Source organism: Poecilia reticulata, linkage group LG10 (assembly GCF_000633615.1).
Source record: "Poecilia reticulata strain Guanapo linkage group LG10, Guppy_female_1.0+MT, whole genome shotgun sequence".
Lineage (NCBI taxonomy): Eukaryota > Metazoa > Chordata > Actinopteri > Cyprinodontiformes > Poeciliidae > Poecilia > Poecilia reticulata.
This window is the reverse complement of record NC_024340.1, coordinates 23,916,006-23,938,838: the sequence shown is the minus strand read 5'-3', so window position 1 is coordinate 23,938,838 and position 22,833 is coordinate 23,916,006. Positions and strand designations below refer to the sequence as shown.

The 22,833-nt window shown below is 38.3% G+C and overlaps 1 protein-coding gene across 1 annotated transcript in view; it reads right to left on the bottom strand.

The window, feature by feature from the left end:
* The window catches only part of trpc7b (transient receptor potential cation channel, subfamily C, member 7b), a 58,514-nt gene that overhangs the window by 18,113 nt on the left and 17,568 nt on the right, over window positions 1-22,833 (bottom strand). Inside the window, exons 4-7 of the mRNA XM_008420264.2 lie at window positions 22,636-22,800; window positions 15,536-15,752; window positions 13,310-13,543; window positions 10,683-10,947 (exon numbers count right to left, since the gene is read on the bottom strand). Coding sequence (XP_008418486.1) covers window positions 10,683-10,947; window positions 13,310-13,543; window positions 15,536-15,752; window positions 22,636-22,800 — 881 coding nt within the window. The remainder of the gene's footprint in view (window positions 1-10,682; window positions 10,948-13,309; window positions 13,544-15,535; window positions 15,753-22,635; window positions 22,801-22,833) is intronic.

Sequence of the window (22,833 nt, the reverse complement as noted above, 5' to 3'; positions counted from 1 at the left end):
TTGTACTAATTGGATCTGAATAGATGCTTCTTCTCAAATTTAAAGTCTGTAGTAATAGTTCATAACTGTGACTCCTAGGAGGGAAATCTAACAAAATAAAATGTGTCTGAATGTCAGTACAACTGGGAAAGTCTCCACGCATCACCTCTCTCTGCACCGACCTGAAACATTGCAGATAGAATATGGATGCAGGTATAAACTGAGGAAAGAGCTTCTGCTTTCATTCTGGCATATATTGATGCATGAGCAGGGAGCGTTGCAGAGTATCATCATTTGTTTTGCTTATCTTGTTTTCAGGTTATTTAATTTACTGAAATCTATGCGAGGTGCCTCTCAGGGAGGAAGTCCAATTATGGGAAATCTAAAATGTATCCCTGGAGATCAACAGCCCTTATAAATTCAAATTTGTCCAATGTCAGCCATTTATGAGAGTATTTTACAAGAAGAGACGGATGATTTACCTGATACCTCAGATTATGGAGGATTAATATTTCTGACTAGCTACGATTCTGATTCATTCATTTTAAAACTGCATGTGTCTGTATTTCATAGGAGTCGTCTTGAATCCGTAATAGATGGGTCTGTTGTTTGTTTTCAGAGCTGCCAGCTAACAAAAGGTTGCATAAGGCATGAAGGCTTCACACATAAACTCAGGCACAGTCATGAATGTGAAATCTGACTATTTGAAATCACTTTCCTTGAGGTCTGACCTAAACCAAAGCAACGACCACCCCCCATATTTGCTTTTGGAGAGTTGTTTTCTTTTGTTTTTGTCCCTCCAAAGAAGCCAACCTCCCAGATTTCTGTCCCAGGGTGTGAATAATACAAACCTTTACACTCAGCCCTGCAGGACACTAACAGTAAAAAAAAAAAAAAAACTGATGCTGCTTCTCATTCTCTTTCTACCAAAATCATGCCACATGCAGCATGGCGTGCGTCTGTGAGTGGGAGAATGGTGACTCACCCCAGCTCTGCGGGAGAAGACCAAACCTAATCACCAACGGGCCCAAATCAACCTCATCGCCTCAGAGACAAGCCCTTATTTTCTTTCTCCATGCTTTATGTTTCCAGCTCCTCTCTGCCTCTCTTTGGGGCCATGTCCCGCTCCCAATTCCTCATTATGTTTTCACTGCTTTTACAGCGTTCTCCCCATTCCTCTCCTGGCGTATCACTCTCCCCATCGTTTTCACCAAAACAGCTCTTACCTATTTCTGTCACGTTCTCTTCTTTTAATTTATTTTCTAATTTTTGTGTAATCCTCAGCAAATCTTTTTTATGGGTTTAGTATAACACAGAGAAAATGCAAACATACCTCAGCGAATGGCTGCAGCTGGCAACCTATTCATTATCTCACTGCACTTGTGTCATTAGCAGGACGTTTAATTCACCGCTCTTCCACACCTCTAAAGGCAAACAAGTAGTCACACAGGCAAGTACAGACAAAATATTAAATTGAGTGTTATCTACCTGTTGTGGGGGAAAAAAAAGAGCGAGAGAGAGATGTCACCATGGTAACCAGACGGGTGGGGTCATATCCACTTCTCTATTTAATCAACAAATAAATTTGGCTCCCAAGAGATGTGCATCTGTGTGTATGTCTGATAGTGAGCCAATCAACCAAGAGGGAAGAACAACATAAGCTGATGTGTTTGCCTCTTACACGCACTTGTACACGCGTGTGCATGTGTGATAGACAGCGGAAATACAAAATGAGGCTAAAAGAGAGGGAAAGCAAAGGGAGGCTGTTGTGGTGAGACTTCAGGCAAGATTTAAGAGGAACCATATTTAGCAGAGAATAGGATTTGATGCCAAAAGAGGAGCAATTACAGAATCAAGCATGTCTTAAGGTTCTTTTTTTATGTGCCTGACTGGTTTCTGGCTCTAGCTGCCCTGTTCTGTTTTCTCACAAGATGTGAAGCAATTTTAAAGACTAATGCTAGCTTAGATGTTCTGTGTTTTGTGTTTCCGGGCATATGTAGTTGAAATTACGCCCATGAGATACGGCTTAGGGCAAGATGTTGAGGAATGTCACAGAATTAAAATGTGAAATGTACAAAACGAACACATCTACAGAAAAAACTGGGAAAAGAATGGACGACCAGGCTGTCTGCTTTCCTAAGCAAAAAATATATAATTTTTTTCTGTTCAGGCAGCAATTATTCTTTAAAAAGAACAGAAAATATTATTTTTGTTAATTATAGCATTGCAAATCATTGCAATCATCCCCTGTGCCATTCCAACGTTTCACCCATAGCTATTTGTCGACTGATTTGCATTGACTTCTTTTGTAGCCTTTTGCTAATTTGCTTTAATCTCCGAAAACACTTTGGGAGAATGTGTTATAATCAGCCTAAACCAAAGTTGAACTTTTTCTTTTTTTTTTTTCTAAAATCTGTTTCTAAAAACTGCAATGACTTAACTTGCATGACGTTTGGGTTAGTAATAGTACTTCTTTGCTGAGAACATAAATCACTGATGGAAATTTCCTTGTGAAATCAGTCAGTTTTTTCCCACTTTATTTGATTTGAGACGACTCAGTGCTGAATGGGCGTGCAGCTAAAATTACCATCAGATCTAATTAGATTAACAAAAGCCACTGAAAACTCTGGCTTTGGGCCCTGCCTAACTCGTCAACCCATTAATCTGTTTCGGTGCACCCCTTAAATCATTATGTGAACTAAAAATATTCCACCAAGCCTTTTGAAAAAAAAATAAAATTACAATCATTCTCATTTATTTGGTCTAATAACACATTTAGTTCTTATATTTGCATCCCTGGGCCATGCAGTTTTCGTCTCAGTTATTAGGTACAATGTCATGTATGTAATGAGGAAACAAACAACAGCTGCGTCAGGTACCAGGAAGCCACCAGAGCATAAACACACAGGAACAGTGGCAGATAATATAACAACCAGAAACTTAGGGAAACAAAAAAAAGTGAGAAAGTTAAGAGATAAATCTTCATACATGACAGGCTGGTGACTATATTGTTTCCCAGGATTTTGACGTCGAAAGGCCCAAATTAGAGAGTTGCAAAGTATTCAGAGAGGATTGAATTTAAGCTACAAAGTATTGGTAGCCCTGCCTCCAGTAAATCATATCAATGGCTGGGTGGAAGGAGTAAAGGTAAAAGTTGCTTCTGAGGTAAAAACTCAGAAGCAACTGATCTGAGTTGACAGACAAAAAAGAAAAAATAAACTTTCACACTGCGAGGCAGCTCCATGTTTACAAATGAAGGTTTCTGAAGCTCCTTCAACCCTGTTGGTAAGTTCAATAAGAGACCGAGGCCTGACAGGCAGCCCACAGGGCAAAGAGGGTCTTTGAGCTAAATAAACACAGGAGTTTTTTTTTTTTTTTTTTTTTCATGACTTATTCAAACACAATGAGGAGTTTATTCTCTCAATTCGATGTCAGCCGTTCATTTATGAAGTTTCCCAGTTTGTCATGAAGTAGCTTAAACCTCACCATGCAATCTCTCTGTAACCTCCCTGCTCCGGTCACTGATAGCACAGCTTTTTTAAACTTTATGATTCACACAAAGGCAGTTTATAGATGGAGAGATGAGTTAAGGCTGCTATTAAATGTTGGACTAAACATTTATAGATGGGAAATTAGTATTTAGTCTGGATCAATACAGGGATGGAGAAGTCTTGCTTTACAAGGCGATAGAGAGGAAAGCAGTGCCACAGAGGACAAGAGGCCTATAAGGCTACGCCTGCTGCTACAAATCCAATAATGAACTCTTTCATGACTTGTTTGCCTGTTGGATAAATACAGTAAAAATGACTTGTGGGTGTAGAGAGGTGCAGAAAATGTCATCTAGGTCAAGATACACCGAGCAGAGAGGTCAGCTGGATGTCTGGGCTTTTCTGTAGAAGCAGGATTTTCTCTAACAGTGACAGACAAGATACAGCGAGGACTCAAACTAAAGCTCCAACTTGCTATCATAGGATGATGAGCTCTTACCAATAAATAACTCTGTATCGGAGGCAAGTTAAGGTAACTTATAACAATGAAGCAAATTTATCTGCTAAATGACTGCATAAAATAAAGTATTAAAGGGTCAATGACAGTCAAGAGCATTTAGCAGTGGGAGCATATTAAAAGTGACCAAGTTCAGATGACCGACTTTGAATTCAGAGGCTCCCTTGTTCAGACGAATTGTGGTAGAATAATTTAAATGATTAATAACATTTTGTAAAACATATTACAAAGGCAGAAATAAAAAAAAGAAAGGCAGGGTGGACTTGAATCATTTGATCCACTGATTCATGGCAGAGCTTTGCTACTGCTTCCTCGAGGTCACTCAGAGATCATTTTACCTCAAGGATATTAAAAAGATTTGACTCAAATGTAAAATAGAGAATATTGATTCCTCCCAGAAAGACCGGAAGAGCAGCTGAAGAGCTGGGAAAAGATAGTGGCTGACTGGAAGAGAACTGGAAGCAGACTCCAGGTCCCAGTGGCGTGCCTATAACGTTATGGTGAAAAGTAAAAAAAATAAAAAATCCCACAGAGGATAAACAGAGCAGTAATGAGGAGATGAACAACAGCTGCACCAGGTAGGCTATCAGGGACCAGGAAGCCACATGGGTGAGCACGCACACACAGACAGAGAGACAGATAAGAGACTAACAGACACATAATGAAGAGGGAGGAGAAATGACGAGAGGAGAGGCAGACCCTTCTGTCTACTACAATCGCCACAGACATCAAATATGTAATCTGAAACATTGGTTTGCTTTTGAGTGCAAGTTAGTCAGGATTTCTTTGTTAGTTGGTATTTTACTCCTCGTCATGAGAAAACTAAACTTTAATTTTAAGCCATGTAAAGAGAAGTGGATTGATAGCAAAAACAGCCATCCATACAAAATTAATGAAATCATACCCCTAAGAATAATATTATTTTAATTACATTTTTTCAAAAAAGTCCAAATTACACTGGGGTTGTGAGGACACTGCTTTGTAATGTCAAACTCTATTTATCCTTCTTTGAAAAAAAAAAAAAAAATAGGAGAAATCCGTCTGCGTCTGTCAACGTCGTTCAAAGTAAATACAGTTAGCTACTATTTTCTTTTTCATTTTATTTTCTTTAGCGGTCCATCAGCTTGACAGTTCCGTCCTCCCTTTCATAAATACTGACAAAGCATCTAGACAAAGTCACACAACAAAAAAAAGCAGAGGTTTATGTACCTCGTGTGGATGGAGCGGTGTGGCACCTGTTTTCATTCTGTGCTTCATTGAGATGGAACCAATGTTTTCAAGGGCAACAGCTGACGTCAAAGCAAGAATCAAAATGTTTGGCTTGCAGGATACATCGTCTACTTGGAAAACTCCAAGACAGGAATTTACTGAGAAAATTTTACCAACAGACACATTGTCATCCATGATTGGTGGGATTATTATTTAGATAATTGAATTTTGTACATGGTGTTTTGCAGTAGCACTTCCCATGCAACGATCTCAAACTTTCATGTATTTTAATGGAAATTAAAGTGATAAAGAGTAGAAAACAATTGTCAAGTGGAAGGACAGGTTTCAAGGTTTTCATAGATATTTACAAATAAAAATGTTAAGGAGTGTTGTGCAGTTGTGCTGTATCCTCCCCCTGGTTGTAATTATTCCAATAAAAATACAGCTTTTCTATAAATTTATCTGACATTTGCATGAGAACAGAAGTGCACAAACACTATGAAGCCTAAATTACTCTCAACTAGGTCAGGAGAAAATACTGTTGAATCATGAATCACAAAAGGAACCAAAGAAGGTCATTAAATCTAGAGGAGCTGCAGTGATCTAAAGCTCAGAGTATAACTATTAGTTGAAGATTCCTCAAATCTGGCAAGGGATAAGCAAAAAGAAGTAACCCATAGCTGAAAGAAGTACCCTTATGAATGTAAAGGAGATAACATAAGGTTCAGTGACACCAAAACTCAGCTTTTTTTTTTTTTACCTAAATGCAAGACGGTATGTGAAGCAGAAAAGATTGCACTTCGTCCTGAGCCCACCGCTCTCCAGCATGAAACTAACAGCACCTTGTTGTCGTGAAGCTTTTCTTCCAAAGATCTGAGACCGAGATGGAAGTTCACCTTCAAATAGAACAATTACCCTAAACATATAGCAGGTCTACAAAGGAAAAGCTAAAATCATAACTTATTTATGTGGTCTATCACAACAGTCCGTCAGGTTAGTAGTAAACACTGTAAGGCTGAAGTGCTTTACAAGGTTAGAGGGCAAAAATCTCATCAATTGCATTAATTAACTCTTGTCTGCTTCAATCAATATCTACTGCGTGTTTTTAAACGTGATTCACTAAAACGAAACTCATGTACTATTTAAGGCAAAATTCAAATAGCAGCTTGTGTCAGATAGAATGCTATAGAATAAAACGAACGCTGAGAGCCAGCTGGCAATAAACATACACAGAGCTCACGTCCTGATTTCTTCCCACCTTTCCAAATGCTTACGCTTAAATCTGTGCTAATCCTGTGAGGATGTATGGCTGTTGCTCAGTCTGCATGACCTTCTCTCATCCTCTTTTCACTGTTCTTCTTCCTTTGTCTACATATTCTGGCAGGTCTCCTGCATTTTGCCTGAACAAAGAGCCAATCCAAAAAAAATCCACCTCTGCATCGCTCCCTGTGGTTCTCCTCTCATCTGTCATCCTCCTCCATTTCCCTCCATCTTTCTCCTCCTTTTTCTAATTAACTTAGTCGCCTTACTTTTTGGCACCCAGAGGTATTTCTGTATTTATTCTCATATTTCTTCTGTTTAACTTAGAGACATATTGTCACATGTCTTCTGTTTCGTCCATCTTTCTTAGTGTGTCATGTAGTCATGCACAGCTGACCAGAGTGTAAAAGCTCTATCTCAATCAATTTCTTTGTCAGTGTTTGTGAATAAACATCAGAAGATTCTTTGCACATATGCAACTGTTTCAGCAACACAAACTCTGAAGAACAGTAAGAACAAGTATGCACTGACTGAAGCGTATGGGCTCTTAACAGAGCATAATAAGATACAGATAACAGCGTCTTATCTGTACATTTTGAATTCTGTGATTGGAAGTGTCTTCAAGCTTTTCCCAGTTTTCGTACAAGGGTGGTTCAGTCTTCATTAAGCTCTATCAAGCTGTGCGTTCATGTGCAAGTTTTTATTAGTGTGAGCATAGTTGAGTGAAATCGGTGTGTCGGCCTCACTTTTTTATGCTAATCTTCCCTTCTTCCACATCACCTCGTTCACTGCAACATCCAGCCTGAGTTGTCCCTCCTGGGGTATCATTACCTCCTACACCTGGCGCCCCCTTCTATGAATGAGAGCTATCAGACTGGGCTGTTCTTCATCCCTCCATCAAACGTGCCCTTTCAGACATCTGACGTCACACACACACACACACACACACACACACACACACACACACACACACACACACACACACACACACACACACACACGCACACACACGCGCTTACAAAACAGGACACTAGGACATGTTTCTTTGCAAGAGAATAAAGGACAAAAGGGACAGATTTGACACTGCCACACTATTATTAACACTCAGCTGCTATACCACCTCTTCTAATTAGTGAATATTATGCTAAAAACAATCTAGAAGCCCCCCTGAAATCTTCCAGTTAGTTGTACAACACAAAAATTAGTATATTGCCTTACATATACAGATGTACATATAAAAAATTATATTTCTTTCTCTGCATGCCTGCCTCCAGATATTTTGTTCTGACATGCCGACTGGATAAGATTTAATACCAGACTGACCCCTGGTGGTAAAACAGACAACATCAATTTCTAGGAAAGTGAAAATCTACATTGTGTACAGGTAGAAAGAGCAATTCATTGAATATCATCTACCTCATTACACAGCAAAAATAAAGACACTCACAAAGGTCAGTAATGCATTAACAAGGTCTTATTTGAGCAAAATTCACAACCTTCGTTGAGGAAGATACTCTAAAACAAGGAAGAGACTGGATTCTACACTTCTTTCTGTCTAAAGTTGCACATGTGTGCTGTGCTTGTTCTTTGCTTTGTGAGAAGTCTTCATTAATGTCAGATGGTCGGTCTGTGGCCACGATCTCTTTGACACTCAATTCCAACTCCATTAGACCTTGTTTCTGCCTGTCTGTATGTGCTGCTGTCAGTTAACTCTCTGCTCTTTCTGTCTGCTCGTCACATTGTCTGGATATTTGGCTCCATGTGGGCAGCCAAGCAGAACACAAAGCCACTCGGGTGCCGAGACTCGGCAGACGAGGTACTGTACATGCACCCACTCAGCACAGCTATGGCTGTAAGTTAGAACAAGAAAGTACAATTTCTCTTATGCTCCTTGTGATAAGTGACTGCAAAGATTAGTGAGGTCATATATACTTTTTTTTTTTTTGCATTGTACACATAACTGATAGGTGAAGGATATGAGAATAATAACATTTGAAATCAGATTTTGGATTTTGACCCCATGTACATTTGAGTTGACAATTTAAACAAAGGTTCTAACAATAAGTGTTTACAACAGGACAAAGTTCAGGCTACTATAAGCTACTATAAAGTAGCTTGAACTTTATAGTAGCTGGAAGTATAAAGTAAAGAGTATTAGTGAACATGCAAAGCTAGGTTGAGAATAAATGTTGTTTTATATGAATCAGATACAAAAGTTAAAGGAATTACCAACTCAACTAAAAAACACAGGTACAAATCCTTTTTTGTTGATCTAGCTGACAGAGAGAAAGAGAAAGTAAAAAGGTGAAAAGTTGAAATTAGGTGTGAAACATTATAGTAGTGCAATGATTTGACTTTTCCCATATCATAACTATGCATAACTTTTTGCATAACTATGAAGATCATATTTACAAAGTAAACATAGACATACAAATAAGGATACATTTGTTGGCAGCCCGGATATATGAAGAGTTTCAAACCTTAATGCCCGAATTTATGTCCAACCAAACTTGTGTTTTTGTTGTTAACCAGTTGTTAAACTAATTTGAGATTACTCATTTTGAACAATAAACCTACCATTGGTGTAGATTTAGCTGCCAATTCAATCCACTGAAGGAATGCAACAAAATGTTCAATCTCAATTCTTTCAATATGTACTATTTTAATTGTTAATAAATTTTTTTAAATATAATTTTAAATACTTTTAGAAGTACCCAGAGTGAACACAGCATCAAGAAAAGATTATGATAGAAAATATTTCTATTACTTTCCTTTTACAGTTTAAAGCTCTGCAACTGTGATAAGATACATGTTTATTTTGACGCTTTATGCACATTTTCATTAAATGTGTCAATAAATTTGTCTGGGTGAGTCTCCCCTTCCTTAGAGAAAATAAAGCGTGATATGTAGCAGGGAAAAACAAAAGGTTATTTTATGTCAAATCTGAGTGATAATAATCAGAAACATTATGTTAGCAGTCAAACACTGATATCTTAAAACAAATATCCGACATCGACAAAGTCGGATATTTGAGTGTCACGAAAAGCTATGTAGAGGTAAGAGACAGAATAATTGATGTTATAGGAGATGTTGGAACAGCTGATTCTTGTAAAAGTTAAAATTCTCTCCCCCATAAATGTTGCCTCTGTAGATGATGTCTTGAAAAATGCTAACATAAATGGTTTTATGTTTTGCTGCCTTTAAAGAGTAAACACTTTAACAGTTTGAAAAAGCAGACAATAATCATAGGAGGAACAGACACTTAAGCAGATTAATGCTTTTACAGCTCCCTGTGAGTGTCGCTGAAAGCTTCTTTGCAATTTAAAATTCTCAAATAAACAACTTACCTCACTTCAACTTTCCTACAAATTGTTTGAAACACATCATAGACCTGCTGGAAGAAAGTGACATTGTGCAGGACGTAATATATGATTGCAGTAATTAATACGGTCCAAAGATACCAAACCAAAAACATAGATGATGTAGGATCAAAGTGTTTAAACCAAAACACAGCTCAAACAGATCTGCTTCATACCATCACGTGTTCAAATATAGGCTGATGTAAAGTGATATTAACCTTTTTAAGTTTTCAGTTCACTTGGACATTTCTTACATCTTTGAATTTTTTTATTCTAATTCATTCCACAGAGGTCAGTTCCAACCAGTCATTTTTGTTTTTTGCTTTAAGATAAAGCAGAACATTGAAGACCAGAAAGTAATGACTAAATGGCAGTTATCTTTGCTGCAGCTAAAGCGGTGACACAAAGTCAATATCCAAGCTGCCTGTAGATATATTGTTAGACATATTATTGCTTTAGGTGTTATATGATGCAAACAGGTAGTCTGGTTTTAATGCATAACGATTAAAAACTGACCTTTCCTCTATAAGAGCACCATGACTTTAAGATTTCAATTTATTTTTTAACTTGTGCAGCATTAACACAGATTGAGCACAAACTGAATACCTCTGGAACACAGCGATGTCAAAAAGTATTTACAAATCTTTCTTGATTGGACATTCTCTAATCATCAAGGACAGGAAGTCACAATTTAAAAATATAAATTTGTAGTCTGGTTTTTAGATGACCTGACATGTTTAAGTGTGAAAAACTATTTAAAAAAAACCAGAAGAAGCCTGTAAGGGACAATACTTTTTCAAAGTACAGTAACAATAAAGGTAAATAAACCTCAAACATGTCAAACTAGTCTCATCGCCAGGCTCAACTCACGTGGTGAAAGCTGGATTGTATTTGGCCCCAAGATAGTAGGAGTAGAGGTTGAACATCCCAATCATGAAGGCAACAAACACCATGATGAAGATGACCATGAACTTGAAGATGTCTTTGACGGTCCGTCCCAAAGAGATCTGCAGCGGGCCGAAGCTCTCGTTGGCTGGCAAGATGTAGGCGATGCGTGAGAAGCTCAGCACCACGGCGATGGCGTACAAACCCTCTGAGATGATCTGAGGGTCAGAGGGGCGCCACTTGTTCCTGGCTGAAGAAGAAAGGAAGAAATTTGTGTAAAAAACTTCAAGGAAGGTAGAAAAGTTAATAATAGATAGAGGAAGAACTATAAGGGATACAAAGAAAACTATGATACATAAATAAATTTAAAATGTCATGTCAAGACATGATACTGAACTAGTTTTCAACTCAGATCTGCTAAAGCTTTCATACATAAATATACCTAACACACAAAAAAGATAAAATCAAAAACAGCAAAAGATATACGAACAAAATTATTTAAATACATTTTTTTAATATAAAATTATTTAAACTTTTTTCAGCTTTTTTCTGCTTGAATGTTTTGTATGTCAAATTCAGGTGGGCAAATAAACAAAAAAATTAGGTAAAAGAAGCTTTCTGAAAACGATCTGATTAATTATAATCACTTCAAAAGATCACAAGACATAAATGTTTCTTAAAAATACAATAAAAAACAACAGGGAGGGACTGAAGCATTCTGCAAGGTAGAGTATTTTTAATTTGCTAGTAATTAATTTTTTTTTTGTCAATTTATCCCCTTGTTACTGGTTCTTGAATTGATACACATATGCTATGGCTCTGTGTCCTTTAGGTCTGCTGGCTGTAAAAATGATAAAGGGTTAAAATTTAATCAAACATGCTGTACATTTTACCATTGTCCTCATGTGCATATTGATTGCTTTTTCAAATGTTCCTGATTGCAGAGCAGAGAAATATTCAGTAAAAGGGTGTGAATGAAAGTGAATGCTTGGAAATGTTGTTAAAAAGCAAACAAAAGGAGAGGGGGAAAAAAAAGAATTGATTATACAGAAATGTAAAAGTAAATATTTTAAATTGGACAGGAGAGCAGCAAGACAGAAGGTAATGAAGATAAGCTGAGAGTCAAAGGGAAGTGTGTGGAATAGAAATGTTAACCTTCAACTTAAAAATGCTGAATTTAATAAATCTATAATTTTGTTGTGTCTGTTAGCATCTATTTAGAACAATCTGCTGAGTCTTTTGTCGTGACAAAGTCCAGCCAGCAGGGGGAAGCACTAGTGAAGTTTCTTTTCATGTGCAGATAAGCACATTACCTGCAGCCTGAAGTCCTTTTGCTACATAAATATGTTAGGGACCATTAAATGAATTAATTACTTGGTAAATATTCACACAGATATTTTCTTGTTGTCATAAATTTAAGTAACACTAAATATCATACTTTCTAATCATTGCTCACATTATAGAATAATATGCAGCTTTGAATGCAATCACTTTGTTGATAGAATCACAAGCAGGCCACACCTGGCACGTCATGCTCTGCATATCAATTAATAAGCAACATCCATATCATTTTTGATTTGCACAAGTGCAATTATAAAGCTTTTCTAATACACATCTAGCAGAATCTCAAAAGTAGATTGTAACTCGTCGCTCTGTTAATTTCAACCATCACTTGGATCTGCGTATGACCACAATGCAAAAATCAAACGTGATAAATTATGCGACAAATTTTTACACACAAATAAATGTTGCAGCTAAGGTGTGCTCATTATGCTGCTGTTGCTCCACTCTGCCTATTTACAGTGATCAACCAGAAGTCCTGGTCTGTGCTTAAAGCCTGGTGGAGAGAAAGGAGAATCTGAGTCACCGTATCATCTCCAACATTGTAAGGCAAAGTGATTGTCTCTAGGGCCAATTCAGGGGTGAAACAACTTCAATGGCCAGTTCCTCTGTCTTATATACCCAGAATGGCAAGGCATAATGAAGATGCAGCAATATCATTTAGAACAGGCAGTGCTTGTGAGGCCATGGGCTGAAATGACCCTATCTTTAAAATGCTTCATTTGATCAACTGCTATGACAAAATGTCTATGATAAAATAATTTCCTGTAACTGTAGCAACATTTGCATTGCCTTTCACTGTGAAAGAAGTTTATTTGCTTTGCTAGATGCTCTTTTACTTAAACCCTGGACCTATCTTTTTAAAGAAATACCTTTAAAATTGGTCAGAAGTCTGCAGAAAGCTATCTAAGCAACCCGGTGTATAGATATGCATGGTAATACCACGTGCAAATGTTTCAGGTCAAAAGCTGAGATATTTCTGCATTTGTTACATGTACATATCTGATTTGAAGCTTGTTATTAGCAATGCATGTAGCATAGAAAATAATCAACCCAGAAAAGATTTTCAATTTTTAAACAATGTCAAATAATCAATTTGTGTGAAAAGAATAGCTAAACATCATAAGAGAAGAGTTTCCACAAACGGGGAACTCAGCTTTTGCCAAAGCAAAGTTCAGCAAACGGTTGAAACAAACATTGCTTATATTATTGCCCCCCCCCCACCTCCCACACACACACACACACACACACACAGTGTATCCACTGTTTACCGTAGGTGAAGTAAGCCACTTCGTCAGGCAGTGAGGCATTGCTGAGGTCTTCATCTGGCACATGCATGTCTACATACTGCTGGGCTTTAGATGCCTTCAGGAACGCCATGAGACGTGCCGTGAAGGACGCCACAAAGATGGACAACATGCCAAAGTCCAGAACGTTCCAAAGGTGCATGATGTACTCCCTGGGCCCATCGCTCCAAATCTCCTTGCATTCTGACCAAATCATACCTAAAGGAGAAGAAACGTGTCATAATCAACGTCAGTATCTCATTATATGAGGGTGATGAGGCTGTTAATGGTAGCTGTATGAAAATCTATCAATTTAGGGATGAACATGTATGAAAAAGCACAAAATTAGAAATAAACTGAGACAGAAATCTGAATAAACTGCTAATAAAGGTTTTCCATTCAAATAAAACCACTTAAGAGATGCTATTTGATGCTCAGGTGTATACAAACAGACACACACATCTGAAAGTCAAAGTCTTTGCTGTGAACCCATTATGTCTCTCTCCAGACGGAGCCAAACAAGGGGAAAATTGCCTAGTGAAAAGGAAGCCCTGATCGGCACCATCTCTTTCACAATTACTGGATGACAAAAGAATGGCTGCGAATGAAATTATGCAGCAACTAAGCCACAAGTCTCTGTGCAAACGCTCACATGCGAACACATTTGGGGTAACACACAGTTGTACAAACAGCTGCTGCCAAAGATGAGCGCGTAAGAGGGACGAATGATGCTATTACACATAAGCAAATAAAAGCAGGACCATATGAGAACCAACATGGACAAACCGCACTTATAATGTTGTTATGTGTGAATAAACGGGAGGGAGAATATCAGCAGATGGGAAGCAGCTGAGGTCTGACAGACATCGCCGTGGGCTATTTATCCTTTGAGTTTGTCTTTGTCATTCGCCTCTATTTTCTTGCTTCCTCATGCTTGTCTTTTGGTGAGCCACACGCTTCATTCTTGTGCACTTTTCTTTTTTATAAATCTTTCTCTTTTGGACACTTCAACCTTTTCCTTCATTTCTGCTTCTCTCCAGCTCTCTGAATATTTCCTCAGCACAACATCTCGGGTGAACCTGAAACTTTTCCTCCAGGCTCATCATTAAGGCTCAGGATGAATACTGCTTCGGCAAGTCAGAATGGGACTGAATCCATGCTGGCAGTAACCTCTGTTTGATCTTTGGAAGATGAAAGAGTATAATTGGTTGTACAACTATAACCTTGTCTTTTATCCACTTGGTTAGTGTGTTGCTGTAAGACATTTTAATTATGCAATGTCTGAAAGTCGGGCAAAACGTTTCTGACCCTTGAAGGGAACCTGTACTCATTTACAAAGGACATGTTTGAAACAAACCTTTGTTTGGTATCCTCACTCTCTTACTTTCCATACATCTAGTGTATACATGCAGTACTCCATTGTTATGTGCTTCGGGCACATTATGATTTTCGTCTATTTCTTTTCTTTGTGTTCTTGTAGAGTTTAGTTGTATGAACTTTTGTTAGTATATTTTGGAGTTTGGATAATTTTTTTTTGGTCATTTAATTACGTTCATTTGTGGCGCTGTTGGTCGGTCTATAAATAGGCTGGCTTTCGACATGTTAGTATCCGCCTTTCCACTCATTTCCGCTCGCTCCACCACCACCGGGCGAGGTGCGCGCACGTCCAGTCGCTGTGGGCCGCAGCTGACGCTTCCAGCCTGCCATGCGGTATTTCTGTTAGCCTTTGTTTGTTTGCTTTTTTCTTGTGATTTTGGCCTGGTGGGACCGGTTGTCCTGTTTTCGATCTTTCTTTTGCATTAAGATCTTTTTTGCTTTAGTCCGGTACTAGTAGGGGCTTCGAAAGCCCTGTATAGGGCTTGCCCCATGCTGTACCGTTTTGTTCTGTTTGATCGGCTCACCAGGTCCAACTTTCTGTTAATACTTTTGGGGTTTTGGTTTTTTCTTTATTTTTGGGACACGGGATCTGAGGGCCTTTAACTATATTTTCTTCACAGAAAATCAGAAGAAACTGAAGTAAGAAAACCAAAGTGAAGAGAATTTAAGAATAAAATATTTTGTTGAACCCTTATCTTTTTGTCTCGTGTCCTCAAATATGTTGTGCCCTTGGTGGACATAAGGACGTAAAAAAAATTTTGAAATATTCTAACATTATTGTTTTTTATTTAAATGTGTGAAATTATCAGCATATTTGTGCATTATTCGACTCACCCAACACCCACTTCATGATCAACATCTCTGTCCATGAGAACTGCGTGGTTTTGACCCTGAAAACCTGTCGGGGGTGGTCTGTGATGGTCTCGTTGGGCAGGTTCTTCACGCCCTCAAAGCGGTCTGAAGCATTGACGACCAGCAGGCCGAGGAAGAGGGTGAAGGAGACGGCGTGAGCCACAAACTTCATGAAGGGACTGCGGAGGATCTGACCAAGCTGGAGGCAAAAATAACAGGATTTAGCTTGTTCAGTTGCGTTTAGATATGTGGTTGGTAGATATTGTTAAATAAAATGTCTTAAAAACGCAACAGGAATGTTTTAAAATTGATTAGTTACCTAGGAGTCAACCTTAAAGCATTTTTTTCAACTATTAAAATTGAAGCCAAACACAACATCTGTTTATCTTTCCTCAGGTAACTCAGCCTTTCTGAGGAGTTACACACATTCTGGTCCTCAGAGATGAAAAGATGGAAAGCATCACTACAAACCCATCTTAGCAGGAAAACAGCAGCTGTTCTAATTCCATTTTTCAAATCCATTTTTCAAGCAACATAATGCCAGAGTAACTCACTGCCAAACAATCAACAGTTAACAGAAAAGCACCATATGGACAGGAGGAAAGGCTGGAAGGTACTGAGCAAAAAGTGTTAAAAAATACCACAAGGGTTGCACCACAGTATGTCAGCGATTATAAACACACACATGCTCACACTCGCAGCCATATATAGACCTCTGGGATCTCAACATTTGCCAGTCTCATAACCTGCTGTGTTCAATATTAACTACCTACGGGACACCTCTACCCGCTCTATGCAGAGTAACACGTGAAGATGAACGGATGCAACACACACTGCTACATCAAGCCACGTAAAGGTTGCCTGATCATTTTTAACCCTGTAAAACTTTATCTAAAGATCTGGCCTCCTTCATTTCACTTTGCTGATGCATTAAAGAGATCGGTCCAACTTCAGCGTCAGCCTCATAAGACGGCCAAAACTGATCTGGCTTTTGTTCTCTTAATGCATTAGAACCGCAAAGCATGAGGGTCAATGAGTCGAGAAATTATAGACCCACAAGGAAGCTTTAGTGCTCTCTGACTTATCAAGTGGCACTAAAACTTGCACTGACTGTAACAGAAATAAATTTTGGTATATGTACATGTGTGAGCACTGTGTGTATATCTAATTTACTCTCAAGGACATAAAGGTTTTAACCTCTAAGTTGTTTATGCACACTGCACAGAGCTCAGCAATTTATGACTTCCAGTATTTGTAAACTCAACACGTATAAACCTATATGTTTAGGTTTTAAACATAAAGGTCTTAACCTTTAAGTTGTTTATGTACATCACACAGAGCACAGCACTTTATAACTTTAAGAATTTGTAAAATCAACAGATATAAAGTACTTTCTAATTTGTGATATGAACTGAGGAGTCATAAACGTATGTTAGCAAAATTGGTAAGACTTTATTTGAAGAGGTGTGCATAAGACTAACATGACACTGTCATAAACATGACATAACACCTGTCATGAACATAAAGAAGTCTTTATGAATGTTTATGACATGAAGTGCCATTCAGTAAATAATGACACTTTTAATGCAAAGTTGCTCTAAAAGTTGCATTGAGAGTCCATTAAAAGTGCCAACTTTGCATGATTTTGTAAATTATAAAAATTGAATGCAAAGTTGGCATTTTTAATAAACTTTCAATGCAACTTTTAGAGCAACTTTACATTAAAAGTGTCATTATTTACTGAATGACACTTCATGACAACAGTCATAAACATTTATAAAGACTTCTTTTTGTTCATGACAGGTGTCATGTCATGTTTATGACAGTGTCATGTCAGTCTTATGCACACCTCTTCAAATAAAGTGTTACCGCAAAATTTGTGCTGTTCTTGCATCATTTTAAGTTCAGGCCATGAAGTGTTGCTTTATATGCTGTATATGTACATATATTTCTTTTATATGGTGTAAAATGGTGGGAAAAAATGAAAAAAAAGTATCTTTTGCTGGAATAATTAAAAAACATTTACAACATATTACAGTCAAATGCACTTGGCTAAAACTTTTCATAACAATGAGAATAAAAAAATTAAGTTAGCAACCTACATTATTTTCATTAGCTTGTGTTTTCCAGCTGGTAATTTGAATATAAAACATGAGACAGAAAATACAAAAAATGGGTGCTTGCCTCTGGTTTGTTGCTCCTTTCTTATGTTTCAGTAATTTCAATAACACCGAGACTTCATAATGTATTTTACCTTTTCTGTCTAAAAATAATCAAGTTACCTAGGAGCACAGATCTGGAATTAACACATGCTGTTGGAAATTTGATTTAGTTTTGATCCCAGAACATGGCGCCATCAGCTACCACCTACATTGTGCTTTGGAAGGTCCTGCACCTGCACCAAATAAGAGGTGTACTTTTGTAGAAAACTGTATTTTGATTCTCCAGACAAAACTAAAAAGGTAAGAACAGCCACTTTTCAAACTTAAACTTAAATATTTGTGTTTTAAATCAATTGGATGAATGCTCACAAATGTTGAACTGTTTGCAAATGTCAGAATATCATTGATTTTGTTTGCTTTCAAAATCACCATCAACAGAGAGCCTTTCTGTAATTACTGCGTTGCAATTATGTTCCAAGATAAGAACAGCAAATCCACCATAATTCCAGCAGAACCTATTTTTATTTAGTCCATGTTCCTCACACACACCCAGCCCGACTTAATTAGCCAAACAGAGACTTACAGAGCCAAGTTAATCCTTGACAAAACACCTAAGACTCATCTCTGGAGGCTTCAACCAGTTCACATAAGAGTCACTTGTTTTCTCTGTACTCGGCTGCTCTCTATGTAGAATTTCCTACTTCATTAATAGAAATGTAAATAAAAGGAAAATTACATCTTAGATGTTGAATAGTATTTTGCTGAATTTCCATAAAATCAGTATTGATAGCTGTATTTGATAAGGCGTTACAAAAATGTTACATAAAAACATCAAAGCTTCTCTGCAGCACATTGAGGCCTTAGCTATCTCATTTTAAAATTCAACTACCACGCAGAACTGTACTGTACAAGTCAGTTTTCCCGTACGTAAACAGTATTTTTTTTTTATCAATAATCAAAAAGAATTGTCCATGAGCAAATGACTGTTAGGCAGATCTCCATTAAGACTTGGAATTAGCAGGTACAATTTTCATTAACAAGTAACTTACAGCACAAGACTCCACTGCTGAAGGGAAAACAAGTTAAAATTTGTTTAAAGTTTGCTGTACAGCTTTTGAACAAGTTGAAATAATTGAACAGGCACTAAACATCATCCTAAAAATAAAAGACCAGCAGTGAATTTGATAGTCAGAACCTGATGGTAGCAAATGTATGGAGAAATGTGCTGAAACAAGAAGAATCTGAAAATGAACAAAGGTACATTTTTTAGCAAGAAAACAATCATAAAGTCAGCCAAGAAAACAATTTCAGAGAAAGAAAATAAAACTCAAGGAATGGCCGAATCAACCAACTCGAATTAAAAAATCTAAACCTGACAATCAAAGTGCATACAAGAGGCCAATCTAGATTTTTTACATTCTTGTTTTGCAGTAGTTATTCTTCTGCCCTTGAGAAGACAGTTTTGTCTTTACAACCTGATAAATCCAGCAACCAGAATGATGTAATTAATAGTAATAAATATCAGCCTCTACATCCCTATATCAACACTTCATTTTAGTGGACTGCTTCTTGTGTGCTTTCCAGTGTCACAAATTACAGACTGTCAGATCCAGCCTCATCGGTTGGCTGATTCATAATTAAAAGTAATCATACACACACGCACATTCACGCACGCATACACACACACACACACACACACACACACAAATATTTTCGTGACACAGTGAGATCAAACACAGACAGTCCGTCATGATTGAATCCCTGTCTCAGTGGTGAGGAATCTCTCTGCTGTATGGCACTCGCCATCCTCTCACTCAAACACTCGACATCAGCTGCTCTCACTGCCTGCAAAATGACACACTCATCAGTAAAAGACCAGGCATGAACTAGTGGTGCACAACACTGTCTGTGAATCTTGCACACACACACACGCACACACACACGCACGCACACATACATGCATTCCCCACTTGATGATGAGGTGGTAGAGGATTATCCAGCATGATGAGCAGATTTGCATAACTGCTTGCAGAGTTCCTGTGCATGGCCTTTGCAATATTGTCACTCCACAAATTATAATTTCCTTGATGGAAAATTAAGAACATGTGATAAAATGCCTTTGGCACTGTAATGAAAAAGTGAGAAGTCAGTAATTTTTAAACCTCAAGGCATACATCTTAATCTGTCAAAAGCTGGTTCAGACTGTGTAAGGAAACTCATGTTCTCACCTCATTTGCTCCACTCCAACAAACACAACCACAAGTTTCAATAAATGGTGTCCTGCTCGGAGAACAGGACTGTGTGCAGTCTCCACCAAGGCTGCCCTTTGTCACCGATTCTGTCCATTACTTTCATGGACAGAATTTCGAGGCGGACGCAAGGTGTTGAGAGGATCAGTTTTTGTGGCCTTAGGATCGCATCTCTGCTTCGTGCGGATGGTGTGGTCCTATTGGCTTCATCATGCTGCGATCTGCAGCTTTCACTCGAGCGGTTCGCAGCCGAGTGTGAAGCGACCAGGATGAGGATCAGTACCTCCAAATCCGAGACCATGTTCTTGAGACGGAAAAGGGTAGAGTGCCTTTTCTGAGTCAGGGGGCATGTCCTACCCCAAGTGGAGGAGTTTAAGTATCTGGGGATCTTGTTCACAAATGAGGGAAAAATGGAGCAGATTGGCACAGCATCTGCAGTGAAGCGGGCGCTGTACCGGTCTGCCGCGGTGAAGAGAGAGCTGAGTTAAAAATCGAAACTATCAGTTTGTCCGTCGATCTACGTTCCATCTATGGTCAGGAGCTTTGGGTCATGACCAAAAGAATGAGGTCACGGATACAAGTGGCTGAAATTAATTTTCTCCATACGGTGTCTGGGCTCTCCCTTAGAGATAAGATGAGAAGCTCAGATGTCCAGGAGGGACTCAGAGAAGAGCCGCTGCTCCATCACATCGAGAGGAGCCAGTTGAGGAGACTTAGTCATCTGGTAAGGATGCCTCATGGACGCCTATTTGGTGAGGTGTTCTGGGCATGTCCCACCGGGAAGAGGCCCCAGGAAAGACCCAGGACACGCTGGAGGGACTATGTTTCTCAGCTGGCCTGGGAACGCCTTGGGTTTCCCCCAGAGGAGGTGGAACAAGTGGCTGGAGAGAGGGAAGTCTGGGCCTTCCTACTTAGGTTGCTGCCCCCATGACCTGACCCCGGATAAGTGGAAAAAAATGGATGGATGGAAAAATATCCGTTTTCAAATTATGTTTTTGTTTAGAATGAGAAAAATGTTATCCAAACCACCTGGGTCCYATATGAAAAAGTGACTATTCCCTTTGTTAAGTTACAAATCAAATGTTATTTACAGATTTTTTTAAGCTCCATTCAATTTTACTGGCTTAATTACTGCCAGACTTGCAGAATCAAGAAATCATTTCAATAAAAGCTGTTTGGCAACCTGAAGGAGGATAAAAAAAACAAAATTTATCATGTCTTCTTCACAGCACTGTACATCTTGGATGAAGTTTTGTTCTAGTATACAGACTGGGAATCTATGAACCATATCAAAAGCTAAATGAGTACAAGAGAAAAACCATCTCAAAAAATAAGATGATTGAATGAACCATTAGTCCATCACTATCTTTGAGCTTAGCTTCAACCAACCAGACAGTAGAGGTGTGCCAGCTGTTAAATTACTTTAAAAACACACACACACGCACGCACGCACACACACACACACACACACACGCACGCACGCACGCACGCACGCACGCACGCACGCACGCACGCATGCACGCACGAATAACAAAATAAAAACAACTCTCCCACCAAGACAGTCCTCCAGGAATATTATTCAAAACAAAAATATTCTCTAATTCCCATTTCTATGTATATTGCTTTTCTTCTTCTGTTATTGGTTGCTGGTGACATCCAATACCTACAATTAAAGGTAAAATTAAGAAGTCCTATGATGATATATTACATAGTAACATCTATAGTAGCAACAACTTGAAGTAGTAATTTTCTGTCTGACTTTCTCTGTTTCTCCTTCTGTTCAGAATAAAGGTGTTTTTTTTCTCTTTATAACTCCAGCTAATTAAGGTTTTCATGAATTGTATTAGTTTCTGCACAGCTTTTCTATTAAAATCCCAGCAAAGAATTTCAATTAATTTGAGAAATGAGCTCTGAATGAGCCACTGCAACACCTTGGGTCTTAACACTTTCACCTATTCTGTTTCAATTTGCCGTGTTTGAATCCAAAGTCTGGTTCCATGATCCGGTTTCATCTAAACTCCAGCTGTCAAACAAACTCACATTTGACTCTGGAATACTTTGGTATACAAAGGAGTTCATGGTTGAATCAGTGACTGCAAGGTGCACAGATCATAAGTATGCTGATTTCTTAAATATACTACTGTGTATTACAGCTGTGGCTCTCTATTTCAGTCTTGTATATCTAACAGACATTGCTCCAAAAGTATTTGAATTCAGAATAGACTTTCTCATTGCAATCCTTTCAAAAAGCCACACTTACTTGAAAATATTTTCAACATCTCCTGTCAAAAGCTTTAACATTTAACTTACTAACTATTTGCAAAAGCAGCAGATTATTCAAGCAGAACAAGAATGCTAGATCTTTAAAATATCGTAATCAAAATTGTTGGTACTGCTAACGTCCACATGCCAATCTATTTCTGAGTTACACTCAGAACTAGACAAAAAACAGTACCACTGCCAAGTAAAAGATGGCTGTGATAAGCTTAATGTTTACCTTTGGATTAATTATTTAAGTCCACAATCCCATTTTTCCTTACTACAGATGCACCAAAATTATAAAACACCAAGACAAATGTTTCTATTAGATGTTACTTTGCACATAGAAACAACAATATTTCAAAGACTGTGCTCCACACTTCTTTACATTGCCTTTGCTGTCAGGTCCTACCTTGCTACATGGCATTATCCAGTAGGCAATAGCCAGGAAGGGGAGACCTACGGTTACCCCCAGGACTGTCCAGCACTTCACGCCGACGGACTGCTGCCTCAGGCCGGGTAGGTTCTCGTACCAGATAGTGAGCAGCTGCTGCTGGCAGTTGGGATGTGCAACGAACTGAAGACAAAAAACAAAAAGAAACTTAAAAAA